Raw genomic sequence first — 22318 nt, forward strand, 5'->3', positions numbered from 1 at the left:
AAATATCTGAATTGAAACGGGAGAAATCAATTTCAACTCGGTAAGTAATTGCTGTGTGATGCGAGCATACCACAAGATTTTTTAGTATTTCTTCAAGTATAAAATAAATCTTAGGTTAGAAAAGCTAATGTTTTAATGAAATCATCATATTATATAAACGCATATTTATTATAAAAATAAATATTTTCTTCTTAAAATTTAAGATTATCCTTAAAGTAGTTTTATCATAATTTATAGTAACCTAATGAAGGGCCAGGTCATTCCAAAATGTATTTTCTCAAAGGAATCCATATTTTAAGCATAACAAGGAACTTGGTTCGGATTTTTTAATCTGGTTATAAAGGGTTATGAAACTGATTTATTATTAGATAGAGGAAATCTCAGAAATGACACTAACGTAAATATATATATATATGTTCAGGTAAAATATCTACAAATACTATTACCAGTATTTGTTATAGAAAAGATTATGTTATACAAAGTGAAAGTAATTCAAAATCTCTCTAAAAATGATTTGTATTTGTTTTTTTATATCCATAGTTATGTAAATAAGAAAGGTATTTCATGTATATATTCAGTTAAAATTGCATCAAAATTTATTAAATTATAATGCTGAAGGAAGGTAATAGGTTTATAGGCTGAATTTGTTTATTTAAAATTTTTCATGATGATGGTTTTAAATACATGATTATTACAAGAAGGTTTGGTTTCGGCCGAAACAGAACATAAGCCTAAATTAGGTTTCGTTCAATTTTGGCCAAAAGTTAAGCCAAAATTCTTCTTTAGATATCACGAGGTTATGTCACAAGGTAGAGTACAATCCAGCGATGGTACAAAAGATTATCAATTCTTATTTATTCTGGAAAAAGAAGTTAATAAGCAAACGACGGAGAGACGGAAGATAGGAATAATTGAGTAAACCTTTCATTAATTGCTTACTTTGGATTCCAAAAAGTGATTCTAAATTAAATTTACTCAGTAGAAGAAAGGAGCCGATAGAGAACGTGAAGGGGAGGTGCTGATGAGCAATTAATCCACTCTTCCACTCCCCGCTGACAGATCTCTAGGAAAGTAACTCTAGGGGTGGAGATGAGCTTTCCAGAGTATTTTTACCATAGAATAAAAAAATAAAAAAAGTCGGAGTAAAACGGAACTCTCTATATAACTGTTATGCATGATTCATTTTATGTATCTATATCGCTGATTCTCAAACGAGTAATTTTCTCGTGAAATTTGAATAAAATGATTTTAAGGATTATAGACTCATCTTGGTTATAATTATTATTATTATTGGCGCGACAGACCGTGGAGGTTCGTTACTCCCACGCCTATTTTTGTGAGTGCCACTGAGTAATGAGCCTCACAAATGCCCAGGAGAAGGCTGTGACTGAGTATTATATAATTATATGCTTAATAAAATCTCGGATAGGGCCGGTACACGAACTACCAACCTTTGGGTTGGTAGACATGAGCGTTACCACGCTGCTACCATCACCCCCTTATACGGGGTATATAATACGGTTTTCAATGAATGAATAGGAATTTTCTATTTTAAATTCTGGGACATCTTGTCCCCTAAGAATGATTATAATCAACGTTTAAATGCCGATTGTTTAGGAATACACTTAAATCAGATAGAGACGTTTACTGTTTAAAAATACGCAGAAACCGAAAATTTAATAAAAAAATCCACTGCTTTTCTCCTGAATTATATGGTCAATTTGGTTTTTTACAATTTACTTAGTGTTTTGGTATCACTTTCTCAAAATATTTATTAAAAAATTAAAATTAATGTTGCAATCATTTTGACATAGTTCAGGTATAAAAGTTTCAATAATAAACCTATGTAATAAATTAAGAAAAGAAATAGTGTAACACGCAAAAAAATTTGTTAGTTTTTAATTTTTTTAAATTTAATCTCAAATTTGTTGTTTTTACATATAAGTGGAATTCAAAATCATAGGAGATATTTGTTATTTACTGATATAATAAAATAATTAGTTCAGATTATAAGCCATTGCGTAACAATTTGCAGCGTTTCTACATTCACCGAACTCAGGTCTCAATTCAAAAAGCTAACGAACATTTCCTCAATCAGTTTTTTATCGAGGTAGAACAGTTGGTAAAATATTTTTTAAAAACCGAGAAAAACTAAAAATTTTAATAAATTTCGACAATCTGAAATGGTTTAGCAGCTCTGAAGTTCTAAATGTGTCCATCAGGTTCACTCTTACTTTCGAATAACAGGTTAGTAAATTTTGAGGTACCACTGTCGTGAAATTATATTTTGTGTTCTTCTGTTTGAACATTTTTTATGATTAATTATCATTATCGTTATCATTATGAAATTATAATTAGATAGATTTATTTATTGATAGATATTACAATCTGCCACACAGTTGTGGGCAATAGGTAATAGTGATGAATGATCTCATACATACTAAAATTTAAAAAATAAAAATAAAATAAATAAAAAATAAAATAAACTCTCTTAAAATATATACAAACAAAAGAATAGACAAGATGAACATAATCAAACTATCTGTATGAAAAATATATAAATAAAATAACATAATGATAAAATAATATATACAATATTTACACAATCGACCTGAGGATCCCTGAGCCCACTCTATCCCCCACGTGTGGGGGGTAGACCAGAGCTCAAAAGATCCCAGCGCATCCCTCTTGCCGCATCACTGGTAATGAGTTAGTGGAGGCTGAGCAAGTGCGCTAAAGAAATTATAATTAAAATCAATAATTGGAAGGTAATTTAATATTCAATGATTTGTAATTTCGTAATACGGGATTAATCAGAGATTTAGCGTTAAAGTTTAGCGTAGTTGTAGGTATAGCTGAAAAAGTGGGTTTAACCCATAAATATTCAGAATTTTAATTTATGGATTTATAGAGATGAATTTTCGTTCATAACGTGAACCTAAAAATTGATCTATATTTTAAAATCACCCTTATAAGAACCCTATTTATCCTTCGTTGAACCGATCTACATCATGTTGTGGATTCAACTAAAAAAAGAGAGACGGATTCAATTCTTTAAAGTAACATCGTAAATTATAAAAATCTTGGAAATTCACAGTGTAGTTAATGTTATACCAATATCGTTGAATCTCGCATCTTAAAGAAGAATGAAATCAGATTTTTATACCAGCTGTTTCAATATACACATCGTTTCAACCACAGAGGGCTCTTTTATATTCACGAAATTTTAATTAGGTTACCTAGGGTATGTATATTAGGGTAGGGTCGTATATTATTATCCTTATAATATTAATATTATTATCCTTTCGTTATTAAATTATCTAATGGTAAATAAAAATTGTTAATAATATAACATTATAGGATGAAAATTATGTTTCAATCCAATTCACGACTAATGGACTGAGTGATTGAATATTGGATACAGTCCTTAGTAAATTTCATTTGAGAAACGGAAGGGCAAGGTGACAAATGTCTTTTTAAACCGGCTCTCAATCAGAGATATGAATCGTACAAATCACTCGGGCTTAATGTGGATTTGATTCATAGAGAGCATAAGAACCATTTTTCAATAACAGAAAGAAAAAATTTGGTGGAAAAGTGGGTTTAGTGACAAGAAAATATATCGCAACCCTGAAAACTAATTTATTTTTCTAGAGTAACGTTTTCAGTGGATTTTGAAGTTTAATGCACTTATTATATTTTGTTTTTATCACGTATTATCTTAGTTCAGTTCGGAGATTTTGAAATTTCGATCACGATTTACTATTTGCTTTTTCATATCGAATACTTATCACAAGACCAATTTTAATTTTAATAGAATTCTTCTTTAAATTTTATAGTTGAATGAGACAAAGACGTTATTTCAAGTACTGACAATTTCAATTTATATTCGTCTTGAGCGGGACCGCTTAAATTGCTCCCTTATCCTTTAGATAAACCATAGACTAATCCAAGATAAACCTCTAAAATTAATTAGATTCCAAAAGAGTTATTAGTAAGCTTTACTAAGATTCTTCAAAATGAATCAAGAAACATTCATACAACAGTTAAAAGAAATCATATTTGCATACTCTCTGCCACTGTCAACTAAATAAATAAAATAATAATATTTCTGACAATAAGTTAATACCATATGGCTATGTCCAATGTAATCTTATTTGGGACCCAAGGACTCAGAAGGTCAGAAGGAAACATGAAATGAAACCATCCCGAAGGTATGCCAAGTTCCGAATTGTGATAGACCCAAATCATAGATAGACAATACATATATATAGCAATATATAGCAAGTACTGAAGCAATATAATAAAAAGAACCTAATCAAAGGAGGATTACAACCTTTTATAAAAATAAAAATATAGATAATAAAATATCAGTTAAAAATATTAATGAATAAACAATTTTTTTTAAACAATATTGTTAATACATTAGTCATCTTTTGTGAAACAGAGGTAGGAGAGTATTGCCTTGGGTTATAATCTATTTCTTATCAATAATAAAGATAACCTGGTTTCAGGAAGGTTTTTCATATCTGCTTATTTTGAATATGTTTGTTTTTTTAATTATTGACAGTTTTATATTGGTGACATCAATATTATTAGCAATATAAATCTAATAAGGAGAAAACAAAATGTAGTTTTAAATAGGTGTTATTTATTAATTGTTTTAAATTTTTTAAAAAAGAAATTATGATAAATTGAGTGAAGTGTTGAATGCATGGTATGAATTTGTAGTAGATACCTGAAGATGGGGTGACAATCCCGAAACGTTATTATTGTTTATTAATAAACAATTAAAACAAGAAAGAATACCTTTTCATTTACAAGATCTAATTAGTTATATCAATGCTCTGTTCATTTTGATATAACATCAGGAAATCAGTTGATGAATTTATCTGAGGATTTTATTAAGGTCTAGATGTATTTATGTCCTCCACAGAAATCAATAATCATTATGATCAAGTCAAGCACCAATTACTCCTAAAATCATTAACACTAGAAGTGAGGATATAGTGGAGTGCGTGGCAACGTTTCTTCAGCAAGTCCTGGATAGGAGAGTTGTGGCAGGTGTCATTTTTATACTTCTGGGAAAGGTGAGATGGTGACCGGAAAGGAAATATCGGACAACCTTGTGCTCTGCCAGGAGTACAGCCAAAGACTACGTGCGGTTCGAACTAAATTTTATTCTTTTATTTTATATTCGCTTTCATACTATTTTATATAATAATGTAAATTTAGTTGATAAGGTTAAGCATTTAATTTAAGGTTAAGTCAACCTATAAGTTTTCGTTGTTTTATTAATTGATAAGAATTATTTTTTTTCCTTTTTCATTCTGTGTACATATATTTCTTCTTCTTATTAAACTTTTTTACATATAGTTCTGCTGTTCTTTCTTATGCATGTACACTGCTTTCAACTTGTTAATTTACTTATGTTTTTTTTGTTTATGTTCACTTAATATTATGATAATTCTACAGGTAGATGGTAACATCCCTAGGTTTTCTGTCATCAACATGTAAAGGTATTCGCCAATGGTCATAATTCGATAATTGTTAATATAGGGGTATATTTTAGTTATATTGTTTCGGGGTTTTCGTTATTTCCAAGTAAAAAATAACGTGGTGCCTAAGGAGAAATTTATTCTTTATTGTTTTTTTTTTCTTTTACCATTATTGTTATTTTTCCCCCTTTAACTCCGCTGAGCGTAGGCAAATATGAACGATAAATATATAACTAAAGATAAGTCAAAATTTGCGATATACAATACCGTAACATTTGTGGTGAAATGGACAGAATATTTAGTTACTGATTAAAAATTATTCCTAAAACTAGACTGCAATCACGGTGTTAAAAATTAAAACTTGCTAAAAGGAAGAGAACTGCCTCAACAATTTTTTTATAATTTTCAAATCTTAGTTTTATTACTTTCATATTTTCATAGCTAAAAATTTCAAATGTCATAAATATTTATCTTGAACCAACTATTTAACAACAAATCACAACACAAAAATAGCTTTTGAGAGGAGTTATTTTATCATTTAAATCTTCCCCGAGCGGACTACTAATTGCTGCTTCGCCGCCGTTATCATGACATATGTTGCGAGCAAGCCATTTGATAACAAACGAGATTCAGCACCATTTGTAAATTATAGAGGGGATGGATTAATGCTTCCTGAAAACTGAGGGTATAAATTTCCTATCACTGCCTTCCGAATATTGGTGAGCAAGTCTCGTTTCGGAACCTTGTGTAGTTATAACAAAAAATTAAAAAATATATATTTTTTAGTGGACTAGGACCATATATAATTATAATAAATGTTGTAAAATTAAGGAAAATAGCGCATAAGAAACTCGGTATAATATGGTTGAATTGGTGGCAACATCCCGAATCCTAGTTTATACCAATTGTAATGTACTTAAATATAAGGTTTATTTACAATACACCGCATCTATATAATAACTCTTTCCAGAAACTGTTGTTGGATGTCTTATTTTTTTATTTATTTTTTTTTGTTGGAAGATAGAAATATAGGACATTTGAAAATTGTAATTATGGAATTATCAAAGTAATGCAACAATGAATTTATGATTATAAAATCTATCTAGAGATAAGTTATACTCTTTAAATATCTACATATATAGAATACATTTGCTAAAGAAATAATTTTTAATATGTAACTGAAATAATAAATTCAGTGCCATGGGCTTTAAATAATTTATAATTGGAGATTTGGGTGCATTTTTTTAATTAACATTAAATCATTATATCCTTAATCTTACTTCAGCTATTTTTTTAAAGAACAAGACGTTCTTCAAGACCTAAAATTATTAATAAATTTTAATATTATTTGATGAACAAGCTTTTGATCGAGTTTGGCATCCAGGTCTGCTCTATAAACTTCGTCAATTCCTACCACCTACATATTTCCTTATAATCCGCTCCTACCTCTCTGATAGAACCTTTAAAGTAAATCATAACCTAGCCTACTCATCTCTCTTTTCTCAGTCCGCCGGTGCTCCTCAAGGTAGTATCTTAGGTCCTATTCTTATACGGTTTATACAGCTGACATCCCAACCCACCCTGACACAGTCCTAACAACGTACGAAGATGACACATGTATACTGTTTGTAAACAACGACCCAACTAATGCATCACAAACACTACGGACACACATAACATCTATTGAAGAATGGTGTCAAAACTGGAGATTCAAAATAAATCCTGACAAATCCCACCAGATCACCTTTACTCTCCGTCGTAAACCTCTAACCCCCCGTCCTACACTATCCTTTCTAAATACTCCACTAACGCCTGTTGAACAGATTCGATACTTAGGACTCCATCTTGACAAGAGACTTATTTGGAATCCACACACCAGACTGAAACGACAAGAAACTGCTCGTAGATTCCGATTGCTACAACAATTTGACAAATGCTCATAACTTCCCATCCTAACCAATTAATTCTTAATATTTCATCCTTAACAATCCCTGATAATCCTCCGAGGCGTCTGAAAAGAAGATGGCCACTTGACCTTCTAATTTAAATTAGTGTTTGAAGTACCACCAATAGGTGGTTCCTTCCCAAGATTTTCAAGTGTATATGAAACATACACTTTATATATTTATTTATTGTATTTATTATTTGTACAGTTGTAAACCATATTAAATAAATAAATAATAAATATTTTTCGAAAACCCTCGATTAATCTCTACCTCACTTCTGTTTAAGGTTTAGTTGTGTAGATAAAAAAATAAAAAATAGAAAATCTACAAAAAAAAAGTCAATAATGCAATAAAGAAAAATTAAAGATGTTCTATTTTCCAGTTTCCTACTGTAGACGAGATATATTACTTATATGAAAGCATTATTAAATACTGATTCACCTATATATTTATGTTTTATATTATGAATATTATTTTTTAAAACAATATTGTAGCCTCAATCAAAGATAATCTGATTGCAATGCATATTACGAAACATATATTATGAGCTATGAGGAGCGGGGTAGCTCAGCGAAGACACTGTACTCATAGCCACCGGGTCCGAGTTTAAGTTCGATTTTATCAGCCCTATGTAGACCCTGTGGGTTTGAGAGGCTCTCCTGATCAGCCTCTCTAAAGTGAGTACCCTTTATTCGGTATAAGCTGATAGTTGATCATGTTCAAACGAACATACTTGCACAACTGTTGGTCCGGAAAGAATATTTCCTTACTAAATACTGAATCCAAGACCCTCTTCGGGTTGTGGTACAGGTTTTTTTTAATATCGTTTATGATAGTTCTACGGTCACTAAATGTATATATTGATACATGGGAGATAAGAGTAAATCTCTCTTGCAAACATTGAAAACAGGAAAATTGATTCAATAAATCCATCAGCTCCCTTGATACAAAGAGCAACTCGATTTCCCAACATCCATCGTACACAAGTTTAAAAAACAAACAAACAAGAATCTGTGATACCAGCAAATTAAAATGACATAAAATAAAGCTAGATATATATATCATTTGTAAGTAATATATATATATATGTTGGTTAATAAATAAAACTATTCGAGAGACAAGGATTTTTATTACTCACAAAACTCATTACATTACACTCACACTAGGTACAAGCACACAATCTAGCGGAAAAAAGACAAAACAGGGTATATGAACATATGGACATATGCCTTCTATATTTACTAATAAATTTAGGATTACAATATTAACAATATATCTACCTTTCGGAGGTTCGGTAGCTCAGTGAGTAAAGGGTCTATTCTACTAACTTGCGGGACCTGGCTTGGGATCTGCCTGAGGCAAATAACTATTTATTCTGTTACTGTTGTCGTGATTTCTCCTAGAGCCTACCCAACCTCTACAATGTGTGTACCCTCAAATGGAGAAATATCTGGTGGTTGAGCTTGATCTTGACCAAATCATCTCCTTGAATACCTCAAACTGCTTGCAAAGAAATGAACTCCTGAACCTCCCTGGGTTATGGTAGTAAAGATTTTATTTTAATTTTTATATCACCGTATATCAAATTCGTTTTACCTACCGAATTTTCAGACTCATAAGTTCCTTTTTAGTTCATCATTATCATACTAATTAGACAATCTCAATTATAATAGTAAATAAATTTACCTTGTTTTGAAGTAGCCACTGACCCCTACTAGAGGAAGCGCTGCCATCAGTATGGCGTAGAGCCAGCCTGCAGCCATGATCTTCATTGCTGTGGACAGCTTTAGCCTCTTGTTCATGTGGATGGCATAGGTGATTGTATACCACCGCTCGCAGGTTATCACCGTTAAAGTCAAGATGGACAGTTCGCTGGAGAATACTGTGAGGAAACCTGCGATCCTACAACCATTACCTGCAAGCAGGCAAAACAACATGTATTAATAAAGATCAACTAAAGAATATAAAATGGTACCTATTATTAATAAAGTAGTTTAGAAAGCCTATCACATGGTGATAAAAGATATAGAGACTTTTAATAAGGACTATAACGTCAAATGAACAAAATCTTCACCTGTAGGTATATAATTGGCTCATGGAAATAAAGTGTTGAGATAGAACAGGATAAAGAGTGTAGTTAGAAATAACAAAGAAACAGATCTTGATTTCTTACACCCGGAATGTAATTAAAGGTAAGCTGTGAAAGCATTTATGTATTTTAAAAAAATCTCAATTCATCGTAAAAAAATGTAATGAATACAATTTATTAAAGTAAGATCTCTATTATTGTATTTCGTATAGATGCTTTAATTTTGTTTTTTGGGGTAAATATCGGAGTTATGATATTATATATTATTATATTTACTTTTGTTTTATTCTATTATATTTTTTCTTTCTAGAATTAATTTATATTTATTGTAGTATAAAAAATAATATATATTTTAAATATTAATATTTTTAGTAATTTGTTTTGCGGCAATAATAAAAATTTTATTTATAGAGGTTTATATATTTTCATGTAATATCAGTTTATATTATTTTATCCGAAATAATATTATACATATTATTTTGAACTCTTTTATATAGTTAAACTCAAATTATGTAGTCGAATGACAGTCAATTTGTTAAATAGGGCACAAAATTTCACTTAAATAAGTTTCTTGACTTGCATTTTTTTTTTTCCCTTGCCTTCAGATTTTATTCACAAAATAACTAATTGAAATATCTTTTTTGAATATGCAGCTTTTATTAGCCAAGATATCCAAAACTATAAATTGTTCTAATTCTATTAATTAATCTTAATTAATAGTAATAATAATAAATCATCTGATTTGTAATATCTATGATTTTATGGGTCCTAAATTCTAGTTAAGAGATCAGGTTTTGAATTTCAGAATGCATTCGGGATTGGCTGGATTGGTGCATCCCTCTCTAATCTAAAAACAAAATGACTCATTTAAACTACCTATTATATTATCTCTCTCCTCGTCTGTAAGATTCAAAGGAAAGTTGATTATTATGAAATTTTTATTTCCTCAAATCACTAGTCGAAAGTTTATAAAATGTATCATTTTATGTAAGCGACTAAATAATTTGTGAGTTACTTTCAAGATTTGTAATTTTTGTCAACATTGAAATACATGGCTAAATTGAGTTAGAAAGACTGGAACGTCTGGAACTAGCACAAAAATGTGATGCTTATTCGGGCGAGAAAGAGTATGTCAGTTTAGACAGTCCAATCCTGCATTCCGCAGTTCACAAATTTGATCTTAAATTGGAACTTAGCAGCGTTAAAATTGGGAAAGAAAAAGCTTTCAAGTGTATCTGATCGATTTTAAAATCATCGAAGACCATACTTTACTCATCAACGACTTTTTTTTCCTGTTAAGGTTACCCTGAGTTTTTTTCTTATAGTATGCTTTATTGATGCTCATTCCATTTCTTTGCTATAATTATGTTAAATATCTTATTTTGCGACAGCTTTAATCTATATGCCCTTTTCTTTGCTCCAAGAGGTAAGAAAAAAAAAAGGTTTTTTAAACTACCTAAAAAATTTTGTTCAGTGCGTAAACCATTTCTTTTAATTTTACTATTTATAAATTTTGGCTTTCTTCTTCTGAAGAAAAGTCCCTTTAAACATTTTTTTGAATGTCATTCTAAAATAATGAAAAGCGCTCAAGTGTCAATTACAACAAATGGTTAAACATAAGTGCTCCATAAATCAGTCCCCATAAAGCCTAATTATGCATTCATTGATCGTTAGTTTCAAGCGAAGAGACAAGACCCTTGCGCCTAATAAGTAATAAAGCCTTATAAATGATTTCAGATTCAGAGGCCTTAAAATATTAACGAGCAAAGCACGTGTGAATATGTTAGAATGTTAATTTTTAAATAAATCTTGGATAGAACTTCAAAATAGAGTTCATTAACTTTTATTGGTTATAATAATGTTCTGCTATGTACTGTTCGGGATTTAGTCGGGATGCGAGGGTCTGATCGCTGAAGGCAATTGTCCAAAAATAAGTTAACTAAGTAATTTATATTGAGTCCTGCAAAACTATTATTATAATTGGATTCTTTTCCAAAGGCTTGTTGTGTGTTTACCAGTTACCAATTAAATATGTTTTTATTTATAAAATGTTGTTACCATTATTTATATAACATAATAAGGGGTGGTATTGTGTAAATAAACTACGTAAAGGAACTAAGTATTTATTTACAATGATTTGTAAGTCTTTATTTACAATTATGTTAGTAAAATGATTCAAATAAATGGTTGCCATAAATTATGATTATTACATTATTACTTATTGCCTAATATATACTTACAGCTGTTGATTAGGGTGGTGTGTGTGTCGAGTTATGTAGTGATGATGTCTTCGCCATTGGTCTCGTGTTGTCATAACCGTGGGTGTCATCTCAGGCTGGAAGTTCCATTTCTGAAGAGCCCTTCTTAGGACTTTCTCCAAGTCCATGCTCTTCTCTAGTCCGTCTTGTTACTTCTGTGTCTTCGTCTTCCATCCCTGCTATTTGCTTCTGCCCCCACTTGTTTCAAAAAAGGGAGGTTGTCTTTTGGGAATCTCATTTCCTCATTGGCTTTCATCAGCCACGCCCAAGAAAATACATAAAAGGGGGTGATGTATTTAGAAAAGTATTGTTTATAATTGATCTGCCCACCGACAAAGCTAGCAGGCAATACCTACTTTTAATAGATTTGCTCAGGACCCTTCTACCTGACCATTAACCAGCGAAGTGCCCTTTGTTGACAGTAACATAGTCGACACAGGTATGACAAGCTCAGGTATGACAAGAGATATGGCAAAGACTATAGGGGTCTTTATATTAATTATTGCTAATACCTCTATACATATCAGTTCCTTAGTTTCACTTCCCTGTAACGATCCTCCCTTTCTTTCTTATCTTGCGATTTCATCCATGAATATGGTACTGACCATTGGACTAAGACTGATTCCTTGCTTTATACCTCATCCCATAGGGGAACATATTGAACTAATAACATTTTATTACGCCTTTTGGGTGTATTGGGAATGATGATTTAACAGTTTGAAATAAGGTGGCAGATCTGCCATATCAATCTAAAGGGTGCCTCGAGGTCCTAAAAAGCCATATTTTGTGTCTAACTCAAAACTTCTATATTGCGTTCTCACAAAAATACTGTCATGGGTTTAACTACTCATCCTGAAAGCCTTTTATTCCACTTTTGTGAAACTCTTGTCCACTGTTTATGCTTTAGGATTGAATTTTATAAACTTTTTCTTATTTTTTTAATACCCCCTGCCTGGTCTTTTTTACACATGGAGGAGGGGAGGGAATCTAGAGATAATCAATCTATTCTATCAAACTATGGTGGAGTGTTCAAGTTTTTATTTCGGTGGATCACTATGAAATAAGAGTCAACTCACTCAGGCCGGATTTGAAGTGGTGCAGCTACATTTATATAGTTGCTAATGGCGATGTCTCAGCTCCCTCGGCTATAAAAGACTTTACTTAATAAACAACCGTGGAGACGAAAATTGGCCTATAGATATTAAAATCATTAGGGCCCCTTTTTTTATGAATTCTCATTATCATATTTGATTCCCATTTTCTGAGGGCCTTCATTCTGGCCCATATTTTTGAAAAAAATACATGTTGGTTATTGTGAATCATAGAGTTTGAAATATATAACGTTTAACTATCATATTTTTCTGTCGAAATGTTCAATATAACGCTCATCAAATAAAAATCAACGTCTTATGTATAAACTAAGCGTGGGCATCCTTTAACAATTTACTCTTTTTCAAGAAATCAGTATCACGATTCTCTCCAGGGTAAAACATTTAGATAGAATTTTTATTGAAATACCGCTTTCAAGGAAATTATGTCTATTCATCTGTATATCACTCTGAAATATAAACGTTACGGCATTTATAAATAGATCGTTTTCAGAATAGAATAATGAAATAGAAGCTGGGATAAACAACTAGGAACTAAAAGGAAATTATGAAATAAAGACAGTTCATGGAATTGCGAGTAAACTGAATTATTATTAAGAATCTTTTCACCGAGAAAATAACACGACTTTTTCATTCACGATTATTTCCAGTTTTTTATATCAAATGAGATTTCCCTTCCTTCAGGAATGTTACACAATCTGATGTAAAGAATTACAATTCAAGAATATTATTGTTAGAATTTATATTTATTGAGTTGCTAATTTTAAGAAATATATAATTGAGTAAATATGTTGCACGGAAAAGATAAATTAAAATGTATGTGTGTGTGTGTTTGTGTGGGAAGTGGTGGCTTATTGTTAAGCAACTGTTCTATAACTCCAAGGACCTGGATTCGAATCTGGTTGTGGGGAGAGAATTATTTTATGTTTCAATGTAGCTGTGAGTCAGTCCTGTGGGTACAGGAGCCCTCCGGAATTAAAAGTAATCAAACAAAAAAGGGTATTAATTATTAAGAGAAATTGTTTAGGATGGTGTACATTTGTATGTGGCATGTCGAGGGATTAAATAAGTAGTTGATGTTAGATTATTGTGTAAAAAAATAAATAAATGAAATTTAAAAAGAGATGAGGACGTCAAATGGGAGAAAGTAATAAGAAATATTGACCAGAAAAAAGTAATTAGGGAACTATAGAAAGGTAGTCAGATGTGACCTAACCTGAAGATATTTATGACACGGAGATGTTTAATTCCTATCCCATAGACGGGCATACAGGATAGTGAAAACTAAAGTTTAATATATACATGAAACGTTCTCTAAATTGTTTTCACACAACATATTCTGAGATAATCTTAGTACAATAGAAATAAAATGTTTTATTTAAATGAATAAAAGCTTAAGTTGGTGGGAATGTCTAGGTTAATTTTTTGAGACCATCGAAAAATAAATCAAACTGTTCCAGGAAGGAATCGAGCCCACATTGTTCTGAACTGAGCGCTCTGGGACCAACCCATACGGCCTTCACGTCCATATATATACAGGGTGTACAAGGTGTGATTGATTGCTTCCCTTTTTTCCAGAGTTTTGAGAATTTCGAAATGAAATTTCTAAGTAATGGTAAAAGAAGTTTTTTTTTTTTGTTAGAGAAGTCGACCATATGGTTCTATGGAAAAAAGATATTTTCAATTAATTATAATCATTCTCATAACTTAATTTCTCGTTATAGTTGGTGTACCCTCCTTTGGCAGAAGGTGTACAAATAACGGCCATGATGACGTCTCAAAAATATCTTCCCGTTTCTTGAAATAACAATATTGAACCGAATATAGATGATTTTTAGATTTAGTTATGTAAAGACTTTAATTAAATTTCTAGTGATTATGCTATAATTTTCCATATAATGGATGCTGTTTCGAATTATACCCTAAATTAAATTGCTTTTCTTTATACATTGTTTTCGATTTTTATCGAGGATAAACTATACATGAAATGATACGTTTATGAAGTGTTTATAGTTATTTTTACAGTTAACTAATATAAATTAATAACATCTTCATACCTCTTTTTTTTTTTTTTTTTTTTAAATTTCCACCGATCCGTAAATTCCTACCCCCTACATATTATTTCATTATCCGTTCTTATCTCTCAGACGAGTTATTTCAAGTAAATCACAACAGCGCTTATTCATCCCTGTTTCCTCAGTCTGCTGGTGTACCTCAGGGTAGTATCCTTGGTCCTATCCTTTATACAGTTTTAACAGCTGACTTCCCAACCCATCCTAACATTATTCTCACCACTTCTACCGATGACACATACCTATTGTCAGTGAATAACGATCCTTCCATTGTATCCCAATCCCTCCATGTCCACATCACCACCCTTGAAGAATGGTGCCAAAACTGGAGGATTAAAATATAATAGATAATTCAAATAAATCCCACCAAATCACATTTACCCTTCGTCGTAAACCTTCGTCTTGCCCTACAGTATCTTTTAATAATACCCTACTCATTCCTGTTGAACAGATCCGTTACTTAGGACTAAATCTGGACAACTGACATGGAATCCTCATACAAGACTGAAAAGACAGGAAACTGCTCGTCGATTCCGACTATTACAACATTTACTAGACAAACGGTCCAAACTTCCAATCCATTACAAAAGACTGATCTACATGACTATTATAAGGCCTATTTGGACATACGGAGTTAAGCTATGGGGCTCCACTAAACCATCTAATTCCTCTCGAATCTAATCCTTACAGTCCAAAATTCTTCGTAAAATCCTGAATGCTCCTTACTTTGTCACAAATCAAATCATCCATCAGGACCTCAATGTCCCTTATGTTGCCGATTTAGCCAGAACCAGATACCAATCCTTCCATAATAAACTCCCAAACAAACTCGTTTCTAACCTGGTTTCTCCTTCAATACCTAATAATCCTCCTAGTAGTCTGAAAAGAAGAAGAACTTCTCCTTTAGAAATGTTTTTGAGGTTCTATGAATAGGTAGATCCTTCACATGTTTTTATCATATCATAATATTACTTACAGCAAATTTACTTGATGTGTATATATGTATACAGTTGTAAATATCAATAAATAAATTATTAAAAAAAAATTTCTACCGAAGAATAAGAAATAATTTAATACGGTTAATAAAAACTATAATTCTGTCATAAAAACTATTGTACTACATGGAATTAATTAACAAACCAATAATGAGAAAACACTTAGGTAAATTAGAAATATGCCTCCTGGACGGTACGAACAAAGTTGAATAGAACTACATAAAACAATTGGAAGGAACAAACAAATACCCTGTGGGGAAGGAAAGACTTGAGTGGATTGTAAGGGCCGCTCGGCTAGTGTACCCCAAGATTAATATTTCACCATGAGCAGAAATCTGCTTGGGATTTTTACGATTAGTTATTATTTCAAATTGAACATTCAGAATGGGAGCATTCACTTTTCTTTTATATTATACATTAAACTAGTAGAAGTACCTGATTGAGATCTATTGCCTTATATTGAATGGCATTAACTCACCAGATTATTGGTACATATAGTGAGTAACATAATTCGATTGCGGCATTGACCCTAGGCACTCCAGTTGCTGGAGTTGGAAATTCCTCACCACCACTGGAGTAGAGAGGCAGCCATTGAAGGGATAACGAACTTAGCTTAGTTTTCCTTAGCACCTGTGAATGAGAGAGCTCCTCGAGAGTGCTAGTGCTTGATAAAGCCTTTGTGGGAGTTCCTCATGTTATATAATGTGTATTAAAACTCCTAGAAAGCGCTGTTTCCGAGAGTGTATTCATTTACGAATATGAAATTAATGACGAATGAACCCATTAAAACGCGTTGATCAATATTCAATTTTATATTGAATTTTATTGATTTCACTTCATTCACTAATTACAATTCTAATTTTATGTTGTTTATCGCTAATTTCATTTCCAAGTTACTACTAGCTGTTTCAGCCACGCTCATTTTGAATAAAACACGCCTGTTTCATAAATATGATATGCCTTAATCATGCACATCTGAGTACAAAAGGGCGAATCATTAAATTAAGAACTGATGACAGAAAAATTCTGTAGTTTGATCACGTGGAAGAACTTTAAATATAATGTTTATTTATTTATTCTATTTCATTTCAGTAATCATTATGGGGAACGGATTGTGAACTTCTTCCGTCATCTCCTCATTACTTTAACCTTTAGAAAAAATAAAATTGAAATTAGATATGAGAAAATATGCTCATGGTAGTGCAAAACCTTTATGCGTCTTCTTGTTCTCTTACCACTAAGAAATATTAATGTATTTTAAAGACTAAAATAGATAGCAATAATAGAACTTAAAATTAAGCATTTAAATAGTGTATTCACATACAACAACAGTATTTGTTCAGATACTACAACAATAGGCCGAGAGGTAGAGATTGGTACAGATCTACATTGTAGGTTGAAATGTTGGTCATTATAAATAATTGAAAACTATGTTTTCTATTCATGACTGCCAGCCCTAACCTTGTTATAATTCTTTCTGATTTATAATTGCTTAATTGACTCTAGCATGGATGAGGGCGGTTAAAAATTAAAATTATATGAAGGATACTTGAAGAGAGAGTGATGATAAAGTATAAAAAGAGTGGAGAGGAGAGGTGAAGATTATTAAGGCCGCCCTTGGTCGGGCTAAGAAGGTCGCAATAAATCGGCAGTAAAACTGTCTCCATAGTAACGGCACTTGTACCGTCAGCTTAGCACCGCCAGTAAAAATCATTTACCCTACGTTCAGTCCCCTGGCCCGTTTTATACCCTTCTTTCACCATCCTCAACTAGAGGTATAAATAGCTGTTTAGTATATTACCCAAAACTAAGGAAATTTTGGGAGATATTGGAGGACCACGACAACGAGAATATGGATTTTAGAAAACAATTTATAGTTGAATTACTATTAAATTACTAGTTATAAGATTTCCATTTGTAAGGATAAGGATAATCGATCATAATAAAATGCAAATCTAATTTTAAAAAGACCAGTGATGCAGCGAGAGGGATGTGCTGGGATCTTTTGAGCTCTGCTCTACCCCTCACACGTGGGGGATAGAGTGGGCTCAGGGATCCTCAGGTCGATTGTGTAAATATTGTATATTAGAATCTAAATGTGACTAGAGACTATATTATTTTATCATTACGTTACTTTATTTATATATTTTTCATACAGATGTTCATTTTGTTTATTCTTCTGTGTGTATTTATTTTAAGAGAATTTTTTTTTTATTCATTTATGTATTTTATTTATTTTTAGTATGTGTGAGATCATTCATCACTATTACCTATTTCCGACAAATGTGTGGCAGATTGTAATATCTATCAATAAATAAAAAAGTATTTAAAAAAAAAAATTAAAAAGGATATTACCTATTTAAAACTTACTAACCAGTTTTTTTCTCTTTCCGGGCTGCTAATATGAGAGAAAGTGGAGTGAAATTAGTGGCGAAGGTCACAGCTTGAACCTCATGGCTACAGAAAGTCATTCGAATTTCTCTTTTTCTTTAAAAATAAAAGGAAGATGGTCTGGATGGGGTCATAGAAAAAAATTCAAATAGTTAAGAAACTATTTAATATGAGCTAACGTTCGCCCATGTTGCTTCATCAGGGCTAAAGAATACACAACCACTTGAATGAGGAAAAAAAGTAAGCAAATAGATAAAAATAATAATTGCTCTCTGATGCCGTCGCAGAGTAACACTTTTTACAATCAAATAAATCTCAAGCTTATTTTGATGCAAGTAAGTTTCAGAATTTTTTTTTTTATTGTATTCAGGTTTTGATTGAAAAATTACAAAAATGATTTAAACTAATTTTATGGCGGTAGAACTAGGCCGTAGAGTATCTCAAAATATATCCCAGAAAACCATTCAAACTAAAAATATGAAAAGATAACTGACCGTGTGTAATAATAAAAGGAAGATGGTCCGGGTCCGGTCAAATAAACCAAACTCAAATAGTCAACAAACTATTTAAAATATACAAACACTTAAATGAGGAAAAAAAGTAAGCAACTAGATAACAATAAAATTAAATTTAACAAAAATTAAATTTCTATAAAAACTAACTGTGCAAATTAAAGAAAATAAGATGTACAGTGAAACGTAAAATTAAATAAGGATAACAAATTGGCTTTAGAGGATTATTAAAAACTGGAATGATAACGTTATTCTAGTTCAATTTTATGTTTCACTGAACTTTTTTTTATTTCCTTAATTTACATTCTTCATTTTAATGGAAATTGTCATAATTAGCCATACCTTAAATTTAATTTAATTTTTCTTATCCATTTGCAAGCTTTTTTACCTCATTTGAGTGTTGGTATTTTTTTAGGCCTGATGAAGCCCTGCAACGTGGGGCGAAACGTTGACTCAAATTAAATAGTTTGATGACTATTTTTAGATAAGTTTTTTTTTCTTTGAGCGCACCCGGACCATTACACACGGTCAGTTATTTTTTTCTGTTTTTAGTTTTGATTTGTTTTATGGAATATATTTTGGGATACTCTACGGCCTGTTCTACTACTATCAAAATTAGTTTATATAATTTTTGTAATTATTCAATTAAAACCTGAAAACAATAAAAAAAATATTCTGAAAGCTATATGCATGAAAATAAACTTGAGATTTATTTGATTGTAAAAAGTGTTGTTCTGCGACGGCATCAGACAGCAACAAGACTTAGACAATCTGTCTTTGTCACACTGAAAAGGAATAGTACTACATCCTGATCCTTTTAATTTTCCTGAGCCTTCCACATATTTATTGATGTCGGTTTCTCCTTTTATTACGACAAAGATTGATGGTCTAGGTTATTCCTTTATACTTAAGAACCTTGTTTTTAAATTTGAGGAAAAAAATTATATGAATCGGACCCACTGAGCTACGTTGATTTGTGATAAAGGAAGAACAAATGTTGTTGTTGACTGGAGCTTTAGGGCGTGAAACCAACGGCGGAGGTCATCAACGCCCATGTTTCGCGCTTTATAATTCTATTTCAGGATTTTATACTCTTTAAATAATTACGAAAACAATTTAAATAATTACTTATTTTAAAATTATTTAGTTCGTATGACAAACTTTCGGGTTTAAATCTTATTCAAAAGGCCATTCCTTTTTAAGAAAGCCAAAACCATTTCCACGTTCTTCTGGTCATCATTCAGAGCATCAGATACACTCGGTCCCACTCCCAATTTATTTAAGTTCATGGAATAGAAATAACATTCATCAAATGTGTGACTGATCGTAAGTACACTGTTGCAGTATTGACATTTTGGCGGTGGTTGCTTATTGATCAGATATGCATGAGTTAAATTCGTATGACCTATTCTTAATCTGGCAATAGCTACCTTCTCCCTGCGATTGGAACGGTTTGATGTGGTCCATGGTTTAATGGTTTTTTTTAAAAGGTTTTAATTTGCTTGGTGCCCACCATGAAAGCCCTTTCATGGCTTGCCAACTAGCTGATATTTCATTTTTCATCGGACGACTTATTTCTTGGGGTGTCGGAATGGCCGCGCCCTGACTAGGAAGAGCAAGTGCTTGTTTAGCTGCAATGTCCGCCAGTTCATTTCCATGGATCCCCACGTGACCCGGCACCCATATAAAGAAAACAGTTTTTTCCATGTTTTCGAGCATGTTGGTATAATTCTGAATTTTTATGATTGCAGTGTTTCGGGTAAATGAAGATCATTTTTTTGAATTGGCTTTTAGTGAACTTAAAGAGTCAGTAATGATAACTATGTTAGTATGCGTCACTGTCATGAAGAAGTGGAGTGTTGAGGCTATTGCATGTAATTCAGCTGTATATACACTGCATAGAACAAATGTTATTATACAAGGTTATTAATAAGAATTTTTACTTGAAATTTGTAGAATTGATTTTATTTTTATTGTTGCATTGTTTAAAATTTGTAGAGAATCTTAAAGACGGAGGATCACTTGATTTTATATGTTTTCAATAAAGGAGCATATGGTGAATAATAAGAATTATTTTTTAATATTATTTCATACAAATAAATAGTTTATCATAAATTTGCTATCCGAAGTAAATTATTATTAGTATACATTATTTTTTATAAACTATTTGAAATAATTATTTTCTAATTAAAACATTTTGAAACAAATACCTACCTGCAGGAAAATTCGTTTGTGCTCACAAGTTTATTTATTTAGTTTTACATATTGTACACTTTCAGAATGTAAACATACTGACAAAGCAAACATATCTAGCCCTCTCTAATTATTCTCTGTTTACTATTTATAAATCGTGATCATCAACAAACGGATCAAAAAACGAACAAATATAACGAGCGAGTGAGTAATATGAGAACAAAACAAATACTACTGTTATTATCTGTTTTGTGCAACAGTTGATTAGTCTTGAATCAAGGAATATTTTCAGACTTCAGACGTTTTCATTATTACGCCGGGTTAATGTCAGATTCTTTACTCCCCAATACCCAATAAATTGGTTTCGAGTACATTACCAAATCAGGAAATAATGCTTCTTTTTGACGTATACGTAATTTTTCTATTTTTTTGTGGTGAAACATTTAAGAATGTTTCGCAGGACTATGAAACATGTTAATATGCCTTAGGAAACATGGCAAAAAATTACAATTAGTTGGTAATATATCTTATTCGGCTGACAAATTATGATATTAATTATTAATAATGATATTCAGATTATGAAATAGGATATTCAACCGATGGTATTAATTAATACTATTTTACTAATTATATTATTGATCGCCACATTTATTCCTTTAGTATATTAAAAGTAAAATAATCTTTGAATATTATAATATTTTCAGACAAAGATCAAGTCCAATCAATAATTTCTATTTCAATCTGTTTTGGAATAATGTACTAGACAAGTATTTTTTTAGGCTGTTAATTTGAGATGTGCAATCTTTACTGTGGACTCATATTTGCTTGTGTATTTATGTTATCGATGACTGAAATGATGGAACAATGAATACTACTTATTTAGTTCTCTTTGAGAGACTAGATACAATATTTTCTTTACTTATAAATTTTCTTTTAGAGTCTTCTGATAATTTTATTTTCATTATTTAAGTTACCGATGTGATTAAATAAATCTCTTAAAAATGTCATATATACACAATATTAGTCTATGTTTATAATCAGTATTTGTTTCTAATATCGGCATTTCTTCCACTGTTATAGAACAACTGCTAATAACAATTGTGTCAACAAAATTGTAAGTAATGTAAACATTTTTATCAGTAGAACGAAAATTATGCTGATAAACCATATTGTAGGCCTATTAGGGGTGAATTACAGAATGAAGATTAATTTGAGAGTTAAGGTCCGCAAAGAGCGGAGCTGTTTCGGCGCGTCC

At 31.4% G+C, this 22318-nt stretch overlaps 1 protein-coding gene and 1 long non-coding RNA gene across 4 annotated transcripts in view; one reads left to right on the forward strand and one right to left on the reverse strand.

The window, feature by feature from the left end:
- Positions 1-22318, reverse strand: part of LOC106686122 (lutropin-choriogonadotropic hormone receptor) — a 514005-nt gene that overhangs the window by 19707 nt on the left and 471980 nt on the right. For all 3 annotated transcript variants that reach the window (XM_014429270.3, XM_067049772.1, XM_067049773.1), the window contains one exon: positions 9131-9359. In XM_014429270.3, the coding sequence (XP_014284756.1) occupies positions 9131-9359 (229 nt within the window). The remainder of the gene's footprint in view (positions 1-9130; positions 9360-22318) is intronic.
- On the forward strand, positions 4141-9413 carry LOC136796319 (uncharacterized). Its single transcript, XR_010844024.1, has 2 exons — positions 4141-4214; positions 9143-9413. It is a non-coding gene; the product is annotated as an uncharacterized lncRNA (long non-coding RNA).

The sequence above is a fragment of the Halyomorpha halys genome, unplaced genomic scaffold (assembly GCF_000696795.3).
Source record: "Halyomorpha halys isolate HHAL.00 unplaced genomic scaffold, Hhal_1.1 Scaffold780.1, whole genome shotgun sequence".
NCBI lineage: Eukaryota > Metazoa > Arthropoda > Insecta > Hemiptera > Pentatomidae > Halyomorpha > Halyomorpha halys.